Raw genomic sequence first — 15,848 nt, forward strand, 5'->3', positions numbered from 1 at the left:
AATAGTGATGAATAGTCTAATGTTGGTGCTGAACAGTTGAGATGAATATATATATTTTCTTATAAATATACATAGATTATTATTGGAAATCCATCTACAGGATCCCTTTTGTTCAACAAGTATATAATGGTATGAATTTTAGATGGGGAAAAAAAAACATGAATTAGTATACTTGTATCTGAGAAATGGCACAAGACGTCATTGTCTAATAAGGCACCCATTCAGAAATCTTTATCAACATGGACTGATCAGCTGTAACATTATGACCACTTACAGTAGTGAAAATGAGATGAATGCATTCTAATCCAACAGCCTGGGAATAAATCTTAGCTTCATGACTGATATAATGTTCGGCTGGTGTTGAAACAGCATCAGCAGGGTGCTAATTCAATGGTATGATCACTTTGGATGCTGTAGTTTGCGGTGTTGTTAAACTGAATTGAATTAGACACAAAAGTGTTTCTGTTATGTAGCCGAGCCCACTGACTAAAACAGAGTCGCCCAGTTAATAGAAACGTGTTGTTACAACACAACACAAATCAATAGTACTACAAACCAAAATAACTAAAACAGTTGAATCAAAAGCTCTGTAAGTTATTTTAAACAAATGCAGAGTACTACAACCTCCATGAAGATAAGATTTAGTGCAGGACTGTTCTTCCTACTGTACCTAATGCACGGGCATGTGGGTGTATGAGGCAGCACATGAACATTTAGTCTTCAGAGCTGATGGTAAAAGCAGGAAAAATGGCCAAGTTTCTATGGCTAGACAACTGGCTCATATCCCCAACTGCAGCTCTTACGGGCTGTTCCTGGTCTGCAGCGGTCAGTGAAGGAAAAGTGGTTAACCAGTGACGGGTTCTAGTGCAGCCAAGGCTCACTGAGTGAATGCTGACCTCTTATTTTGTAGCTGAAAGAAAAATGATTGTTCTGACAGAAAGGTGTCAGACTACACAGTGCTTCACAGTTTAATGTGTATGGTGCTAAACACGTGCAGACCCATCAGGTTCTCCAAGCTGACCCATGTCCTGTGCTGGACGCCGTTACCATGGGAACACGAGCTTCAGACCTGGAGCAAAGGAAGGAGGTAGCCTGGTCTGATGAATCACATGATGTACCATCCTCCTCGTTGCAGACCATGAACACTCCTACATGAAAATGATATTCCCCGGTGGCTGCGGCCTCCATCGGCAGGATTATGTGCCGTGCCACAAAACAAAAATGCCCCAAGAATTCCCCAGATCTCAGTCCAATTGCAACTGTGGGATGTGTTGGATGAACACGTCTGATCCATGGAGGCCCCAACTAGGAGCAGAAGAAGATTTGAAGGTCTTGGTGCCAGTTACCACAGCACACCTTCAAAGTACTGAGTGGAGTCCATACATACCTCAACAGGCCTGGGCTGAACTTCTTAATGACATCATGTGATAGATAAGTGTTGTTTGTGTCCATGAGGATGTGATATGAAGGCCTTCGCTGAGCCACATCCCTAAATCAAACAGTATAGCCTCACTAAAAACCCAACTAGTGTTTGCTTTGGGCAGAGTTGACCAAAGCTTTCTAACAGCCAGGGAACACTTTGTGGATGCTTAGAAAATAGCGTGGTACGTACTGTGTACCAGTGTGCAGACAGCTAACATGAGCCTACATTGTTTCAATGTCCATTTGTCTGTTGTTCACAGCAATATACCTGCTTTTTGATCGATTTAGTCAAGGTGAAATCAAGTCATGTGTCTTATTTACGCTTTACCAAAACAACTTTGAGAATAGATGTAGGATGTTACTTCATTATTTTGTCAGAAATCGAAAGCTAAAAAGTCCTGAGTTGATTCCAAGTTTTCCTTTCGCGCTTGGAAACTGTTGGCGTGAACTCACGCGTCCTCAAAGCGCATTTAGATTTGTCTCGATCAAACTTATTGACCCGAAACACACAGACACAGTTGTTTCAAACAGCATTTAATCTTGAGTGAGAAAATATCGTCTCAGGCAGATAACAGATCTTGTAGTACAACTGAAATGACAAGATCAAAAATCTCCTGCGCCACTGCGACGAAGCAAAACAAACAAAAAAAAAAATCAATAGGTCGAGTAGGCGAGTGCCGCCCACAGAATTAAGGTCTTGTGCCGCCTCACTTCTAGAGAATGCGTTCCGACATGTTGGTGAATACCATCACTAGTACAAAGAGCTACGTAGCATCATACATAAATCTTTTCAATATCTTTTTAAATAACACTCTCAACTGCCACGAATTATAAATTAAAATCTAATTTTTTTTGCATTCCTTAAATTACTTCATGTAAGCCAATATAAACAAACATTTACATATATACAAAACTATACACATGCACTTTTACTACACTGAGGTTGTATATATATATATTTATATATATTTATATGTATAAGCTGTATACACACACACACACAAAGTTCTTGCCACATAGCTCCAGGACTCACCAATCCTAAAGTTTGTTTAGTTTTATTATTATTATATTTTATTTTTTTTAAACAGGCCGATTGTGCTTTTCAAGTCCTTTCAGCCAGATTTGCAAATAAATGCAGGTTCTTCAGTGAGAGGCCGCAGTAGACTTTGTCATAATAATCACCTCTGTAGTGGCTTCACATCTTACCAACCAGGTAGCTGCACTGGTATCGCCAACATAATATCAATATAATACAGTTTCACAATATGGAAAAATAAGTAGAAACCTCTAAAGTCTCACAAACAGCACGTCATACCTGGACTGCAGCTTAGGAATGTTTAAACTGGCAGCTGCTTGATCAAAACGGATCACTTTTATCTGGAGAGCACGTCATGGTTCAGTAAATGGGAGCACATCCTAAACACACTCCTGGAGTCAAATGCAAAACCAGTTGCGCTCCACTTCAAGTTTTCGTGTCTGAAGTAGTAGAGCTGAGTAGCAATACAATACAATTACAACCACACTAAGAAAGGACCTCTAGGAAAGGTTTACTTTTTTTTAGTTTGGTTTAAAGTTTTCACCATTTATCAAAGTGACGTCCTCAGTTTTAAATGGCGAGTGGGACATTGGGGGCCTTATGTAACGCACCATTTGGATTTCATTATGAGGCGTGTTTTAAACGATACAGAGTAAAAAAAAAAATCTACTCAGAACTGCATAGTCCCACAACCAATCAGAGCCATTTAGTTGTAAATAAATTTAGCTCAATTGTGGAAATATGACATGTATGACTACATTTATGTATGACTTGATCTTAGCTCGGGCGTAGTCAGTTCCCAACGACTTTCCACCACAAAAAGATTTGTAAGCAAAGAAAGAAAACATAAAGAAACTTGAATTTTGGAAAGTGAATAAGTAAAAAGACATATTAGAGACGTGGTTGTGACTGGCTGAGTTTAAATCTGCTTGAACAGGATTTTCTGCCGGAGCAAATTAAATAAGAGCTCTCAGATATTTCTAATCCCTTGATGCACAGGAGATGTATTATGGCGAAGTCATCCCAGAGCTGTCCAAGCCAAACTTCCACAGAGTCCAGATATGATGTGAGTGTTAGGTGGGACTTTCACTCTTCATTATACATACAGTGACATTTCAGTGGCAAATACAATCTAAATATGTTTTGATTCAAGACAGTCCCTTTGACAATTAAATAATTACACCGTTCTCAAATCTTGACCTACAACCTGGCCTAAAATAAAAACTCTATATGAACACGTAGCAACAGTGGTTGTGTAAAAGCTTTTAAAAAAGACACAGATTAATGAACAAATTAATCTACACAAAAGTCTTTTAAGCACTTTCCCCCCCTCAGTTTTAAAAATCATAGCAATTTTGTTTTTTTAAGCAGAAAATCTTCAAATACCATCAACCGTTGGAAATGTAACAATTTTTAAGAGCATTGAAGAAGCTTCTATTCATATGACCAGGCAGCTTGTTTAAGATAAAACTTTCAAATAAAATTTATATAAAATTGGAGGGAGTGAAGTTAACGTTTCCTCTCACGTGGTTTAAATGCACCATGGCGCGGTCGTATGCAGTGTGTACAGACTTGCGAACGCTGGGTTTCTTTCCTTCCATTAAGCGCAGTTTGTCTACAGTGTCGTCCATCCCAAGCGGCAGTAGTTTGTTTCGAGGAAGCCATTGCCTGAAAACCAAGAAGGAAAATTTTCAAAGTGGCCGGGACTAATTTGGGAAACTCAGCACGAGGTTCTCCTTGCATCACCCACTCTTACCAAGTTCTTTTGGTGTCAAAGAAGAGCACTAAGAAAAGCTTTTCGCCTTCCTCAGTCTGTCTCCATTCGCCTAGTTTGAGCACCTCCACAGGAGGCACTGGGATGGGGATGCCATTGTGGAGAAGTCCTTCCTGGGGCATGTCTGGGTCAACAATCTGTAAAGGTATGTGAGAATTAGCTATATTAGCACACTGAATACATTCTTATCCATGTACACAATAAACCGTGAGTCCAAACACATTCTCACCATTGCTGGGTATGATGGATATCCTCTACATTTGGCCCAAACTAGGTCCAGTGGTGAAAGCTCGGTGTCACTATCTAGAGACAGAAGCGTAGACTTTCCTGTGAATGGGATATTCCATTATATTCAATTAATATCAATTCATGACAGATCTTGTGCCCAAACTAAGAATTTAATGGAACTGTATTGCTCATGACGACCAAAGATTTTAGTTTTTTTGTGTGCAGACTTACATTATGCTTCTAGTAAACACACAAAAAAACTAGGCATTTGACTGTATTTGGATTGCCTGTCATGATACACACCAGACCCAGTGACGTCTCCATTCTCACTGCTAGGAACTTTAGCCAAAGCAGGTTTACCACGACTACGTTTGGGAGGGGAGACACTACAGCTGGGAGGAAAAAAAAAAAGCAACAGAGGTGGGTCATTTTTCAGTCAAAGTGCAACTTGTGCTGAGAAGAAAGCTACAAATCAATGTCTATGAAATTCAAAGACAGTGGGCGTCATGCAAGAACATTTTCATTTTTATTAATATTTGTATTTTTCTGTTTTTGTCTTATTTTCTTCACCAAGCTCTCATAACTGTACATTTGAAAAATGCTCCTTTAAAGCCGGCAAATGCCGCCTGTTCATGAGAAGATGTGCATTTGTGAGAAATTGCCGTACAAGGCTCTGTTCTGTTGCCTGTGAGGACGTTTCATACACCTGCTGCTGCACAAACACTAGGATAAGTTTAGCGCTGTAGAATGGGAAGTAAAATGTATCAGGTGAGAGACCATTATGGTCGGCAGTAGGTGATGTTACACTCTCTGGTGGAGGAGGACGACACAGGACAGACACCTACATAAAGTCCTCAGAGGCAGCTGAGAAAAATTATTCTTGCATTTACTAAAAATGGAGAAGGAGCTGGACCACGTTGCCTGTATGTTCATTTAAATCTGTTTGTACAGGTTGTTCTTGCATGAGGTCCATCATGTCTCTGACCTCATTCTCACCTTAGGTTGGGGTCATCATTGTCGTGGTCTGTGGAGGTGTGCTTTCCATTTGTCAGGCCTAGAAAAGCCACAAATTACATGGTAACAAACTTTTAAGTTCCACAAAATTCCAGACAGAGCGATATATTCCACCCTTACCTGCTTCTCTAGGTGGAGGAGGGAGTTTGTCTGCTTCGCTTTCTGAGCTGGGGCCTCTGGACCTCAGGCGGTGTGAGGAAGGAGAGGGAGGTGTAGGGGAGGCGTTTGGCGTGGGGGGTAAGGTGGTGACGTTGTTCACACTAGGTGAGTTCGGGCTGTCTGGGGTGTTATCCAACCCATTGGTTTTACCCTCAGATGTTTTTCCATTCTGCTCTGGGGACGACTTGTTTTTTGCCATCCGTGCCCCATTTTTAGCTTTTTTAAAGAGAACAGATGTGCGCCGACCGACTCCGACCAAAGGCAAAGCGGGCGGCGTTCCCAGTGGTGTGACTTCATGAACGGACTCCGGCTGCGAAGATGGTGTTTCTCCAACTTCAGCCTCATCTTCTCCTTGGCTTTTGCTTCCACTGCGGGACGACCTCTGACGCTTGTAGGTCCGCCCGGGTGACCTACGACCTCCAGTTATTATTCCCAGGACAGGAGGCTCCAGAGGTGCATCTCCTGGCAGCGGCGACGATACCGGGCAGGTGAGCTCGAGCACAGGGGGAGAATCATCTGGAAATCATCAAAGAAATTTGATATCAGGATTATTAATCCAGCGAAAATAATTGGTAAATTAATCTAAATAATAAAAAGCAAATTGTTAGTTGCTTATATTTACTGTCAGCAGCTTTGTCCAGTATATATATATTTTTTTTTCTTTATTATTCTTTATCCTACATGATGGTTACACAAAATAATTCACCTTAAATCATCATAGTGCACTGGGCTCTTTTGTAAATTACACTATTTAGTTTAACTATATTAGGTAACCAAATAATATTTTTGTGAAACTAAATTGTAAAAGAATAAAGAAAACAAAAAAAACAGTATAAATAATTTCACCTGCTCCAGAGTTTGACAGCGCTGTCAAAGATCTGTTATCCACATTTGTTTTCTCCTTTTTCTTTTGCTTCTCCTCTTCTTCCTCCTCCTCTTCGTCCTCTTCTTCTTCCTCCTCCTCTTCCTCCTTCCCTTCGTCCACCTTGATGTTACCGTTTACAGACTGAGCGCTTTGCTGCTTCTGCTGGTTCATCTTCTGCCTCAGGGCGTTGATCTCTCGACGCAGCAGCCTGATGCGCTTTGTGCGGCCGCCACTGGTGCGCATGGACGTGACCATGTCCAGTTTATCCAATAAGGCCTTTAGCTGCTCATCTGTGTTTAAGTGTAGCCTGTTCTCTGGGTCCAGGAGCGAGTCAACTGCAGAGGTGGTGACAAGAGAAACATGAAGGCAAATGAACAGATGAAGCATGTTATGAAAAAAGTAAAAGATAAGAAAAGAGAGAGAATCAAGACGTTAAACTCACCATCATCCCATGAGCAGTTGTAGAAGCCGTGCTTGTTTGGAGCTTCTGGGAGGTGCATGCCAGTGCTGGGGTCCAGGCCGATGCTCTGAGACTGCCTCTGGGCGTGACGGAGGACAGCTCCCCCGACCTCCCGCAGTTGCAAGGCTGTTCTGTGGAACATGGTGTCCTTGGAGTTGTACTTGAGGCAGTTGGAGATCATGAGGTTGAAGTCCTTTTCCAGGTCCGCGATGGAGCAGTAGGCGTGGCCCTCCAGTTTGGTGCGCATGGTGGAGAAGTCCATGGGCTGGGAAATAAACTCCAGGTAATCTGGGACCTCAATGAATCAAAAAAAAAATAAAAAAAATATAAGAATGTCAACTGAGGCGTCTTAAAGCCAAAGAAACCATGCTGCCGGGTTATGTGTGTATTCTAGCTGCACCAACCTCTGACAGATTCACGGGCTCAGAGAAGATTTTGGCCGTGTCCTTCTCCTGTAGTTGATCCAAGGTGGTTCGCAGAAGCACCAACGCAGGGGTCAACTTCAACTCCAGAGCAGCCTGCTGAATTTTCATCTGAGGGTGAACACACAGGGGAAAGCAGAGGAAAGACAAGGTCACACTAAAGGGATCTAATGAAGGATAAACGCTGCGGAATCCAGATATTAAGACGAGATTGTAGCAGGAGAATCAAGTCTTCTTTCTACATTAGAGAAGCGGTATTTGGAGAAATTGTACTTGAAAGGTACTTGAAGAATAGGCTAATTTTCTAGAATGCTGCTGATTAAGCTTTTCATAAGCTGTAAAGCATGTGATGCGTATGAATAACTGGAATCAGTAAAAATGCCCCAGATAATTATCTATCTTGTGTCTCGGGTGCACCTGTTCTCTCTTTAGCCTCTCCCTCTTGCGGATGAGCTCCACCAACAGCCTGGCTCTTTCCAGGTCTTGCCTCAACTTTTGCCAGTAACGCAGTTCCTCTCTTGCAGCGCTCAGCTTTTCATCAGGCTCCCTCTGAACATGAAAGGAAAAAAAAAAAAAAACACACAAAAATATCAGACTTGTGATTCAGGGCTGAAATGCAATGAGGAAAATCTTTGGCTCTGAGACACAGGTCTGGTCCTGGACGGTTCAATCTATCGCTCCAGTGAGTTCACCAGAAAGGGATCATCAGTATTGTCAAATAATAATGATATTACATACAGCGGGTAAATAAGTATGAACACATCAAAATTTTTCATAGTAAACATATTTCTAAAGGTGCTATTGACATGTAATCTGAACATAGAAAGAAACAAAAAAACTAAAAATACGTTCAGAAATTAAGTTATGTGTAATAATGTGAAATGACACAGGGAAAAAGTATTGAACACACTACTGATATTTAATTAATTCTTTGTATAAAAGCCTTTGTTGGTAATGAAGCTTCAAGAAGCCTCCTGTATGGAGAAACTAGTCGCATTGTTCAGGTGTGATTCTTGAAGGTTCCATGGGTCTGTTCTATGATTTTTAGTTTTTTCCATAGATTTTCAATTATATTAAAGTCAGCTGATTGTCTGGGTCTTTCTAGCAGCTTCATTTTCTTTCTCTGAAGCCAGTTGAGAGTTTTCTTGGCTCTGTGTTTGGGATCATTGTCTTGCTGAAACATCCACCCTTGTTTCATCTTCATCATTCTGGTAGATGGCAGCAGATTTTTCTCAACAATGTCTTGATATACTTTTCCACTCATCCTCTCTTCAGTTACATGAAGTTTGTCAGCACCATATGCAGAAAAACAGCCCCACACCATGATGTTCCACCTCCAAACTTCTCTGTCGGTATGGTGTTTTTGGGGTGATGTGCAGTGCGTTTTGTCCTCCAAACATGGTGTGTGTTATGGCATCCAAAGAGTTCAGTTTTGCTCTCATCTGACCAGATTATGTTCTCTTCAGCAAACTTTAAATGAGCTTCAACGTGCTCTTTCTTCAGAAATGGAGTCTTACGTGGTGAGCATGCATACAGGCCATGGCCGTTGAGTACATTGCTTATTGTTTTCTTTGAAACTATTGTATCTGCTAATTCCAGGTCTTTCTGAAGCTGTCCACAAGTTGTCCTACGCTCTTGGACAACTCTTCTGATAATTCTTTTCACTCCTGTCAGAAATCTTGCGAAGAGCACCTGGTCGTGGACGGTTTATGGTCGAATGATTATGGCCCCAACAGTGCTCACTGGAAGTTTAGAAATCCTTCTGCAACCAATGCCATCGGAATGTTTTGCAACAATGAGGTTGCGAAGGTCTTGAGAGAGTTCTTTGCTTTTACCCATCATGAGATTTTCTTTGGTTTCTTTCTATGTATAGATTACTTGGGTTGTTACCAACACTTGGTGAAAATTTCATGTCAATATTAGCACCTTTAGAAATATGTTTACAATGAAAAACTGTGATGTGTTCGGTTCTTATTTTACCTGCTATTTACATGATAAAAAAAAATGAAATCATAGTGACTGAAGTTTCGTCAAATAAACTCTTTAACTAAGAATCGTCTCACATTTTAAATGAGCCTGCAATGACTTCACATGTTGCCACCCTCTGCAGCAGCAAGAGGTTTACAGTAAGAACTGTGAAGCGTTGTGTGGAAGCTTTCCATCTATCTCAATTAGCCGTCGCAAAGTGTGATGTCTGGGCTTATGCTTCATTTCTAGTGTGAGGACACAAATGAGGTGTGAAGTGGTTTGATTCCAGTGACTTGGCTGTCTGACTTGAACAGACTGGCTCGCTGAAGCCTTCATGTGCTATTTAGCATCTCAAATGACAGTAAAATGTAAATGCGCTGGTTTTTACCATTTGTAATACAATAATACTTGGCTCAACATATCGCCTGCATGATAATCAGGGTAGAGATCAGCATTATTGAGCCTGGAGCCGTGGTAAAACCACTGGAAAGATACTGTGATGCGAGGTCGTTCCTCACCTGTTCTGCAGCCTTGTGGGCTTGTAAATGAGAATGAAGACGTCGTATTAAAGGCATCCCGTTTCTTGACTGTCGTTTCAGTAACCAGTAGTTATGAAGCCTCTGCATGAACTGATTCTTTCTCTGAACTTCAACTCCTGTGCAGATCTTGTTAAGCCTGTCGAGAAATAGAATATAGGACTTATTATGTATTAAAACCTGTGTGGGGACGTTGCATTACATTGCATTCATGACTTTAGTGGTAATTTAAAATACCAGTGGAAGTCTTGAAAAATAATAATGTGAGACGAAAACAGATAGATGGTGTGCAGAGTATGCAAAACAGTATGCAAATGTCGCACCTGTGAGAGGGTATCTGTGGCACAAGCAGCAGAGGAACAGTGGAGCGACGTGTTGACCCGCCAGGTGCTTTTGTGTTCTTCTTTTTCTGGCCTTTAGTAGCCTTCTTGTGTGATGGTGACGGTGGGCTCTGGGTATATGATCTCTGACCCCGATTTCCTCTTCCCCCCACCAGCCTCCCTTCCACCGACTCATCTCCAGACCCGTCCCGACGAGACCCGACAGGCGAGTGATGCTCGCAGAAGGCAGTCTTCTTCACGGAGAAGGTGGTGCCGTTGACGCCCGTCTCCCGCACTGGATCGATCTTCATGAACAAGCCAGCCTTCTGGGCGCAGGTGACATGAAAAGCCCTGTAACAGTTGGCTTTGTGGCACTGAATTGACGCTCCCCTGCCTTTCTGCTTACACAGGTAGCAGGTGAGCTTCCATCGAGCAGGAGGGATGTTCTTGACTCCCTCAACGGGCTCCAAGAACACAGTGTTGGCAAAGCACACCTCCGGGATCCATATGGCACAGACAACATGAGCCCAACGTCCATCACTTGTCTGCTTGAAGGCACCTCCTCGGTTGGGACAGAGCACACAGTCTACAGGGCGGGAGGGGGACTGGAGGCAGCAGCGGCACAGCCACTGGCCCTCGGGTACATAGGGCACACCGTAGCACTCCTGGTGGACGGCCAGGTTGCAGATGTCACAGAACAGGATGACGTTACTGTTGAGACATTCGTCATCCAAGCAGACACAGCAGAAGGCGTCCTCATCGACCGCACTCTGGGACAGAGCCTGGCTGCGGGACTCCAGGATGGACTCCCTCTCCAGCCGGTCGATCAGCAGCTCAAACGTATCCGCTGATACGGAGGCGTGGCCGTCAGACACCCTCTTTTGGTTCACCATCTCCAGCCAGGCCAGGTCCTCCTCGTCCATGTCGTACTCAGCCACGCTGTCCTGCTCCTCGCCAGATTTTTCTATGTAACGGTAGTAGGCGGTCGGGAGAGGGGACGCCTCTGAAGGGGAAAATGAAGTCAGCACACGGAAGGTGGGCTCAGGCAGAGGGGTTTGGTGGGACGGGTGTTGGAAGGAATGAGTGGGTCCTGTTTGCTGCTTGGAGCCAGACCGTTGGTTTTGGTGAGATGTATTTTTACCACTCCTTCTGTTTTTACTGTTTGACGGTTTCCTCCACGATCTGGTTTTACTCTGCGTTTGTTCACTATTCTCCTTGTTACTATTGCACTCCACAATGTCCTGGGCCATCATCTCATCCTCTGTGATAACTGGCAGAGGATCTGTGATGTTAATCCGATGGAGCCTTCCTTCCAGGTCCACTTCCACTATTTTCTGGGCCTGAGCATATGTCAAAGTCTCCCGGGACGGAGAGAGCTGCAGTCTGTAGGGCGAGGGGGGTCGCAGCTGCCCAGACGACCCCCTGCCCCTTCCTCTCCCTCTGCCTCGACCCCTACCCATGTTGAGTCCGTTAACAACTGTCTCGCATTCCCACCTCCTCACCTTCCGCATGGGACTTTACACCGGCGTCCTTAGAGATACAAAGTCAGAAAAGATGTTTAGTGCACAGATTCAAGTTGCTCTAATGACACTAGTTTCCACTTCCTCTAATTACCTGCAGAAAATGACTGTAGCTGCTGTATGGTATGCTATATTTATACTTGAAAATAAGCAGGACATCTAAAAAGAAGGGCATGCCAATGCAGAATTAAATTATTTTAATTTTAATTTATCTAATTATTTTTTATGCGACAGCGAAATAATTTAATTATTATGTGCAATGGGATCTTTCAGAAGAATTATTAACGTTGGCAAATTAATTAATATTATTCTTCAATGCTGAATTATATTTCTTGTTACCACTAGTCAAATAAATCTGACTTGATTGGGTCATAATGATTTTGATATACAATTATTGTGCCATGGCTGCGACCACAAATGATAATTTTATCATTCCCCACTGTTGGTACTATTATTTCTCTATTTTAACTGAAAGCCGTTGAAATATCATGAAAATATTTGGAAACTTTATACCAATTACTGACGAATTACTCACATACATACATATTACTCATATCGTGTTATGACATTTAGTTGTGTCAAATCAGACACTATGAAGGTAGTGCTGTCAATGTGTTTGTATATGTACAGTAAACAGTGTTATAAACAGGATTTTTTGAAATGTTACCTATATCCACGAATCGAATCGATAAACTGGTTAATTCAGTCTATAATAAAACGTGTTTCCTTTTCGTCACTGTCCCCACAATATAATTACCGAGTAAAAGGGGTCAACTCTGTTGCTGTGCTCTGTAATAATAACACATACAGCATGTTACCTCAAGCGCTCTTACTGCACAAACAGAAACTTGTGCCGCTTGCGTCTCAGCTGCCTCGCCATTGGTCCAATCAGGTGTCAGTGACGCGGCGGTACAGAGCGCCGACCAATCAAATGCTAGCACACGGTTCTCCCCGCCCCTGTTGCTGTGCATAGTTCGGTTGAAGAGCGCTAAATACCAACCCGAGTATCTAACATCTGTCAGCCATTTTAAGCGCACCACAGCAGAGACGACGCTTGTACAGCAAGTTGATTAGCAGCCCAATTATACATGCGAACAGTAGCCAGAGAGCAGACGCACCTGTATGCACCGTGCCTAAACGCATAAACTAACTGCATGTATACATTAGATAAAACACTGCAAATGTTCCGGGCACTGCTTTGTTACTCTCCAGACCCCTGCAAAAAGACTCTCTTGCTGCTGATGCGATAACGTTACTCGGTCGGACAGGACAAACACGGATGTCGTTTGAAAAATAAACAAAACAGCAGAATTTCTAAGCGTCGCCGAAAACGCTGAAAACACCAGAGTGGTTTACCTTGTGCACTCGTCCTCTCCAGTCCGACTGCCAAACGGAATAACTGCACCTAGCTAGATGTCAGCTAGTGACAGACTACAGCCAAGGCGGACATGCTAGCCGTTAGCTTAGCTAGCCGGTAATTTCAGGAGCGACAGCGTCATCTTCACCACTTCACTTCTCCGCCTCCACTTCGTGTAAACACGCAAACTCGACCCGGTTTCATTGGTGTGGCTTAAACCTTTCAAACCGTGCTAGTAAACAACTTGGGGGCGGCAAAATCCCGAAGATATCAAATTAATGTACCTAGGATGAGGCTAAATATTCAGTCAAGATGGCTTGAAAAATACGCCCCTTTAGAAAAAACCACCTCGGCCAATTGTAGGTCGCCGCTTCACCTCGCACTCAACGCGCACCGCGCCCTGATTGGCAAACGCGACAAACCGAATGCACCGGAGTCGCTTTGAGGCTCACCACAGACAGAGGCGATGAGAAAAACAACAAGACATTTCTTGCGCGCCTTGTGGCTCTGGCTCCATTTCCCTCAGACCACATATTGTACCGCCTTACACACCTTTTCGAGGTAAACATGTAGACTGCTGACACAACCCCAATAAACACCTAAAGACAATCAACAACAACAAAAAAAATATTATTAAATACTTAAAGATAAATAAATAATAATAAAAAAAATCTTCTCTAATCTATCTATCAAGATAACTATGGTGTCGGGTAGGGACATCTAAACTCTGAATTAACATCAAATCAAACTGAATTCAACGGAATACTGTTTTACAATAAATGTATTTTCAGAATGATTATGTACCACACGTTTCCTTTTTTAGAAGTGGACATGGGTCTTCTGAGGGTGTCCTGGTAACAGAATGTTGTTAGTGGGGGCCTTTGAGTCCTCTGGGTTGAAGGGAGGGACTTCTGTGGATCAGGCTTGTTCCAGTGCATCCTACAGATACTTGATCAATTTTGGATTTAGCGAATTTGGAGGCCAGGTTGACACCTCGTTGTTTGTTTTTAGTTGTTCCTAAACTATTTTTGTGTGTGTGTCTGTGTCAGGCTGCATCCTGCTGGAGGTGGCTGCTGCCATCCAGGAGCGTCATCACTATGGGGTGGGGGTGCTTGGTTTGGTCTAGGTGGGTGGTACATGTCAAAGTAACATCCACACGAATGCCATGTCCAAAAGTTTCCCAGCAGAACACTGTATTGTCACAAGATACTCAATATTTACTTCTCCTGTCAGTGGTTTTAATGTTGTGGCAGAACAGTGTATAAGCTTAGCTTAGCTTAGCTTAGTATTTGTAAAATCCAGGACCAGAAGCAGCTGAATGGACAAAAGGTGATTCCATTTATAATGACTGCAGTTTATTTTGTATCCTTATGGCTTAGGTATATTTAACTGTAATGACATAGGTTTGAGGGCTAGCAGTCAACAATGATATTTACACACATCTGGAATAAATACAGTTGCTTCAAATTACAGTATAATTTTACACCCATCAGCCATAATATTTTGTCCACCTGGTTAATACTGTGTATTTCCACTTAGCCCTGACCCGAGGCAAAGACTCCACTAGATCTCTGAGGGTTTGCTTTGCTTTGGTATCTGGCAGCGAGATGTCAGCAGCTGAGCTTTTAAGTCTTGCAAGTTGTAAGGAGGGGCCTCCATTGGTCGGACTTGACCCCAGATGGTCGTTTGGATTGAGCTCTGGTAATTTGGAGGCCACGTCAACACCTTGAACTTGTTGCGCTGTTCCTCAAACCATTCCTGAACAATCTTTGGTTGGTTGCCGAGTGTATTATCCTGCTGGAAGGATATCCTGCCACCAGGGAATGCTGTTTCTATGAAAGGGTGTACAGGGTCCGCAACAATACTTAAGTAGCTGTTAATATCAGCTTTTTTATGGCAATTAAAGCTACAGTAGACTGTTGCATGTGCTTAAAATAACTTTGAAACACCCATTAATTAGACTTGGACGGCCATAACCCTGTCACCAGTGCACCACTTTTCCGCTCTTGGGTCACCTTTGATAGATATTGACCACTGGTAAACAGGGAGCAACCCAAAAGAGCTGCAGTTTTGAGATGCTCTGACCCAGTTGTAGACATTATAATTAGGCCCTTGTCAAAGTTCCTCAAATCTTTCCATTTGCCCATATTTCCTCTTCTAACCTTTTTTAACTTTAAGGATAAAATATGCTCTATGATCTATGATAATAAAACAATCAGTGTCCACATCACCTGTTAGTGGTGGTAATGTTATGGCTGATTGGTAGATGTGTCAGTCTGTTGCAGTATTGTTACCATACCAACATTTTTTTTTTTCCGTAAATGTATTTATTCATTACTCCATCTGTAGTCTGAACAGCCCACTGTGATCTGCAAAACACAGACTGATGAGACAATCACTGGTTGGCTATTTTGGTTATTTCGGTCTTTCTCCACAGGAGCTGTGAGACAGCTGGAGAACACAAACAGACTGATTCAGGCAGCTTCACAGAGATTTCCTTCTGCTTCAGCTCTCAAAAGTACCAAAATGATGCAGACTTACTGAGAGGTTAGCAGTATCATTTGAATTGCTGGTGTTAATGAGATAAAACTAAAACAACGCTGTAATAGAGTACACATTATTTGTACCCCAATGAAGAAGCAACAAACCTTCACGGTTAGTTTTAACACATTTCTAGGTTTTATCTTTGCAATATTAAAGACTTTCTCACCTACTCAACACGTTATAAAACTTCAGACATATTTCCAAGGTCAGTGAGCACTCTCCA

The 15,848-nt window shown here is 42.6% G+C and overlaps 1 protein-coding gene across 3 annotated transcripts; it reads right to left on the reverse strand.

Annotated features, from left to right (window-relative positions):
* Positions 1-1,940: 1,940 nt before the first annotated feature.
* brpf3a (bromodomain and PHD finger containing, 3a) lies at positions 1,941-13,632 on the reverse strand. 3 transcript variants are annotated; one of them, XM_047583702.1, is made up of 13 exons: positions 13,081-13,632; positions 10,208-11,734; positions 9,867-10,023; positions 7,798-7,929; positions 7,363-7,491; positions 6,941-7,223; positions 6,480-6,833; positions 5,595-6,149; positions 5,457-5,514; positions 4,764-4,852; positions 4,462-4,559; positions 4,215-4,369; positions 1,941-4,126 (listed from the first exon to the last, which is right to left on the reverse strand). In XM_047583702.1, exons 2-13 carry the CDS (start codon positions 11,713-11,715, stop codon positions 3,943-3,945), a joined length of 3,702 nt encoding a protein of 1,233 aa, XP_047439658.1. In that variant the 5' UTR covers positions 11,716-11,734; positions 13,081-13,632; the 3' UTR covers positions 1,941-3,942. The 3 variants fall into 3 exon arrangements, with proteins under 3 accessions (XP_047439658.1, XP_047439657.1, XP_047439656.1); XM_047583701.1 differs by having other exon boundaries at positions 4,462-4,535; positions 6,941-7,253; XM_047583700.1 differs by having other exon boundaries at positions 6,941-7,253; positions 13,081-13,631.
* Between the last annotated feature and the right edge of the window lie 2,216 nt (positions 13,633-15,848).

This window comes from Mugil cephalus, chromosome 4 (assembly GCF_022458985.1).
Source record: "Mugil cephalus isolate CIBA_MC_2020 chromosome 4, CIBA_Mcephalus_1.1, whole genome shotgun sequence".
Classification (NCBI taxonomy): domain Eukaryota; kingdom Metazoa; phylum Chordata; class Actinopteri; order Mugiliformes; family Mugilidae; genus Mugil; species Mugil cephalus.

Excerpts from the sequence above, each read along its gene's own strand:
- brpf3a (XM_047583700.1), bottom strand. The coding sequence starts at position 11,715 with ATGCGGAAGGTGAGGAGGTGGGAATGCGAGACAGTTGTTAACGGACTC. Across the intron at positions 6,150-6,479 it reads GCTGTCAAACTCTGGAGCAG|ATGATTCTCCCCCTGTGCTC; the intron begins GTGAAATTATTT and ends GATGATTTCCAG. Across the intron at positions 4,853-5,456 it reads AATGATGACCCCAACCTAAG|CTGTAGTGTCTCCCCTCCCA; the intron begins GTGAGAATGAGG and ends TTTTCCTCCCAG.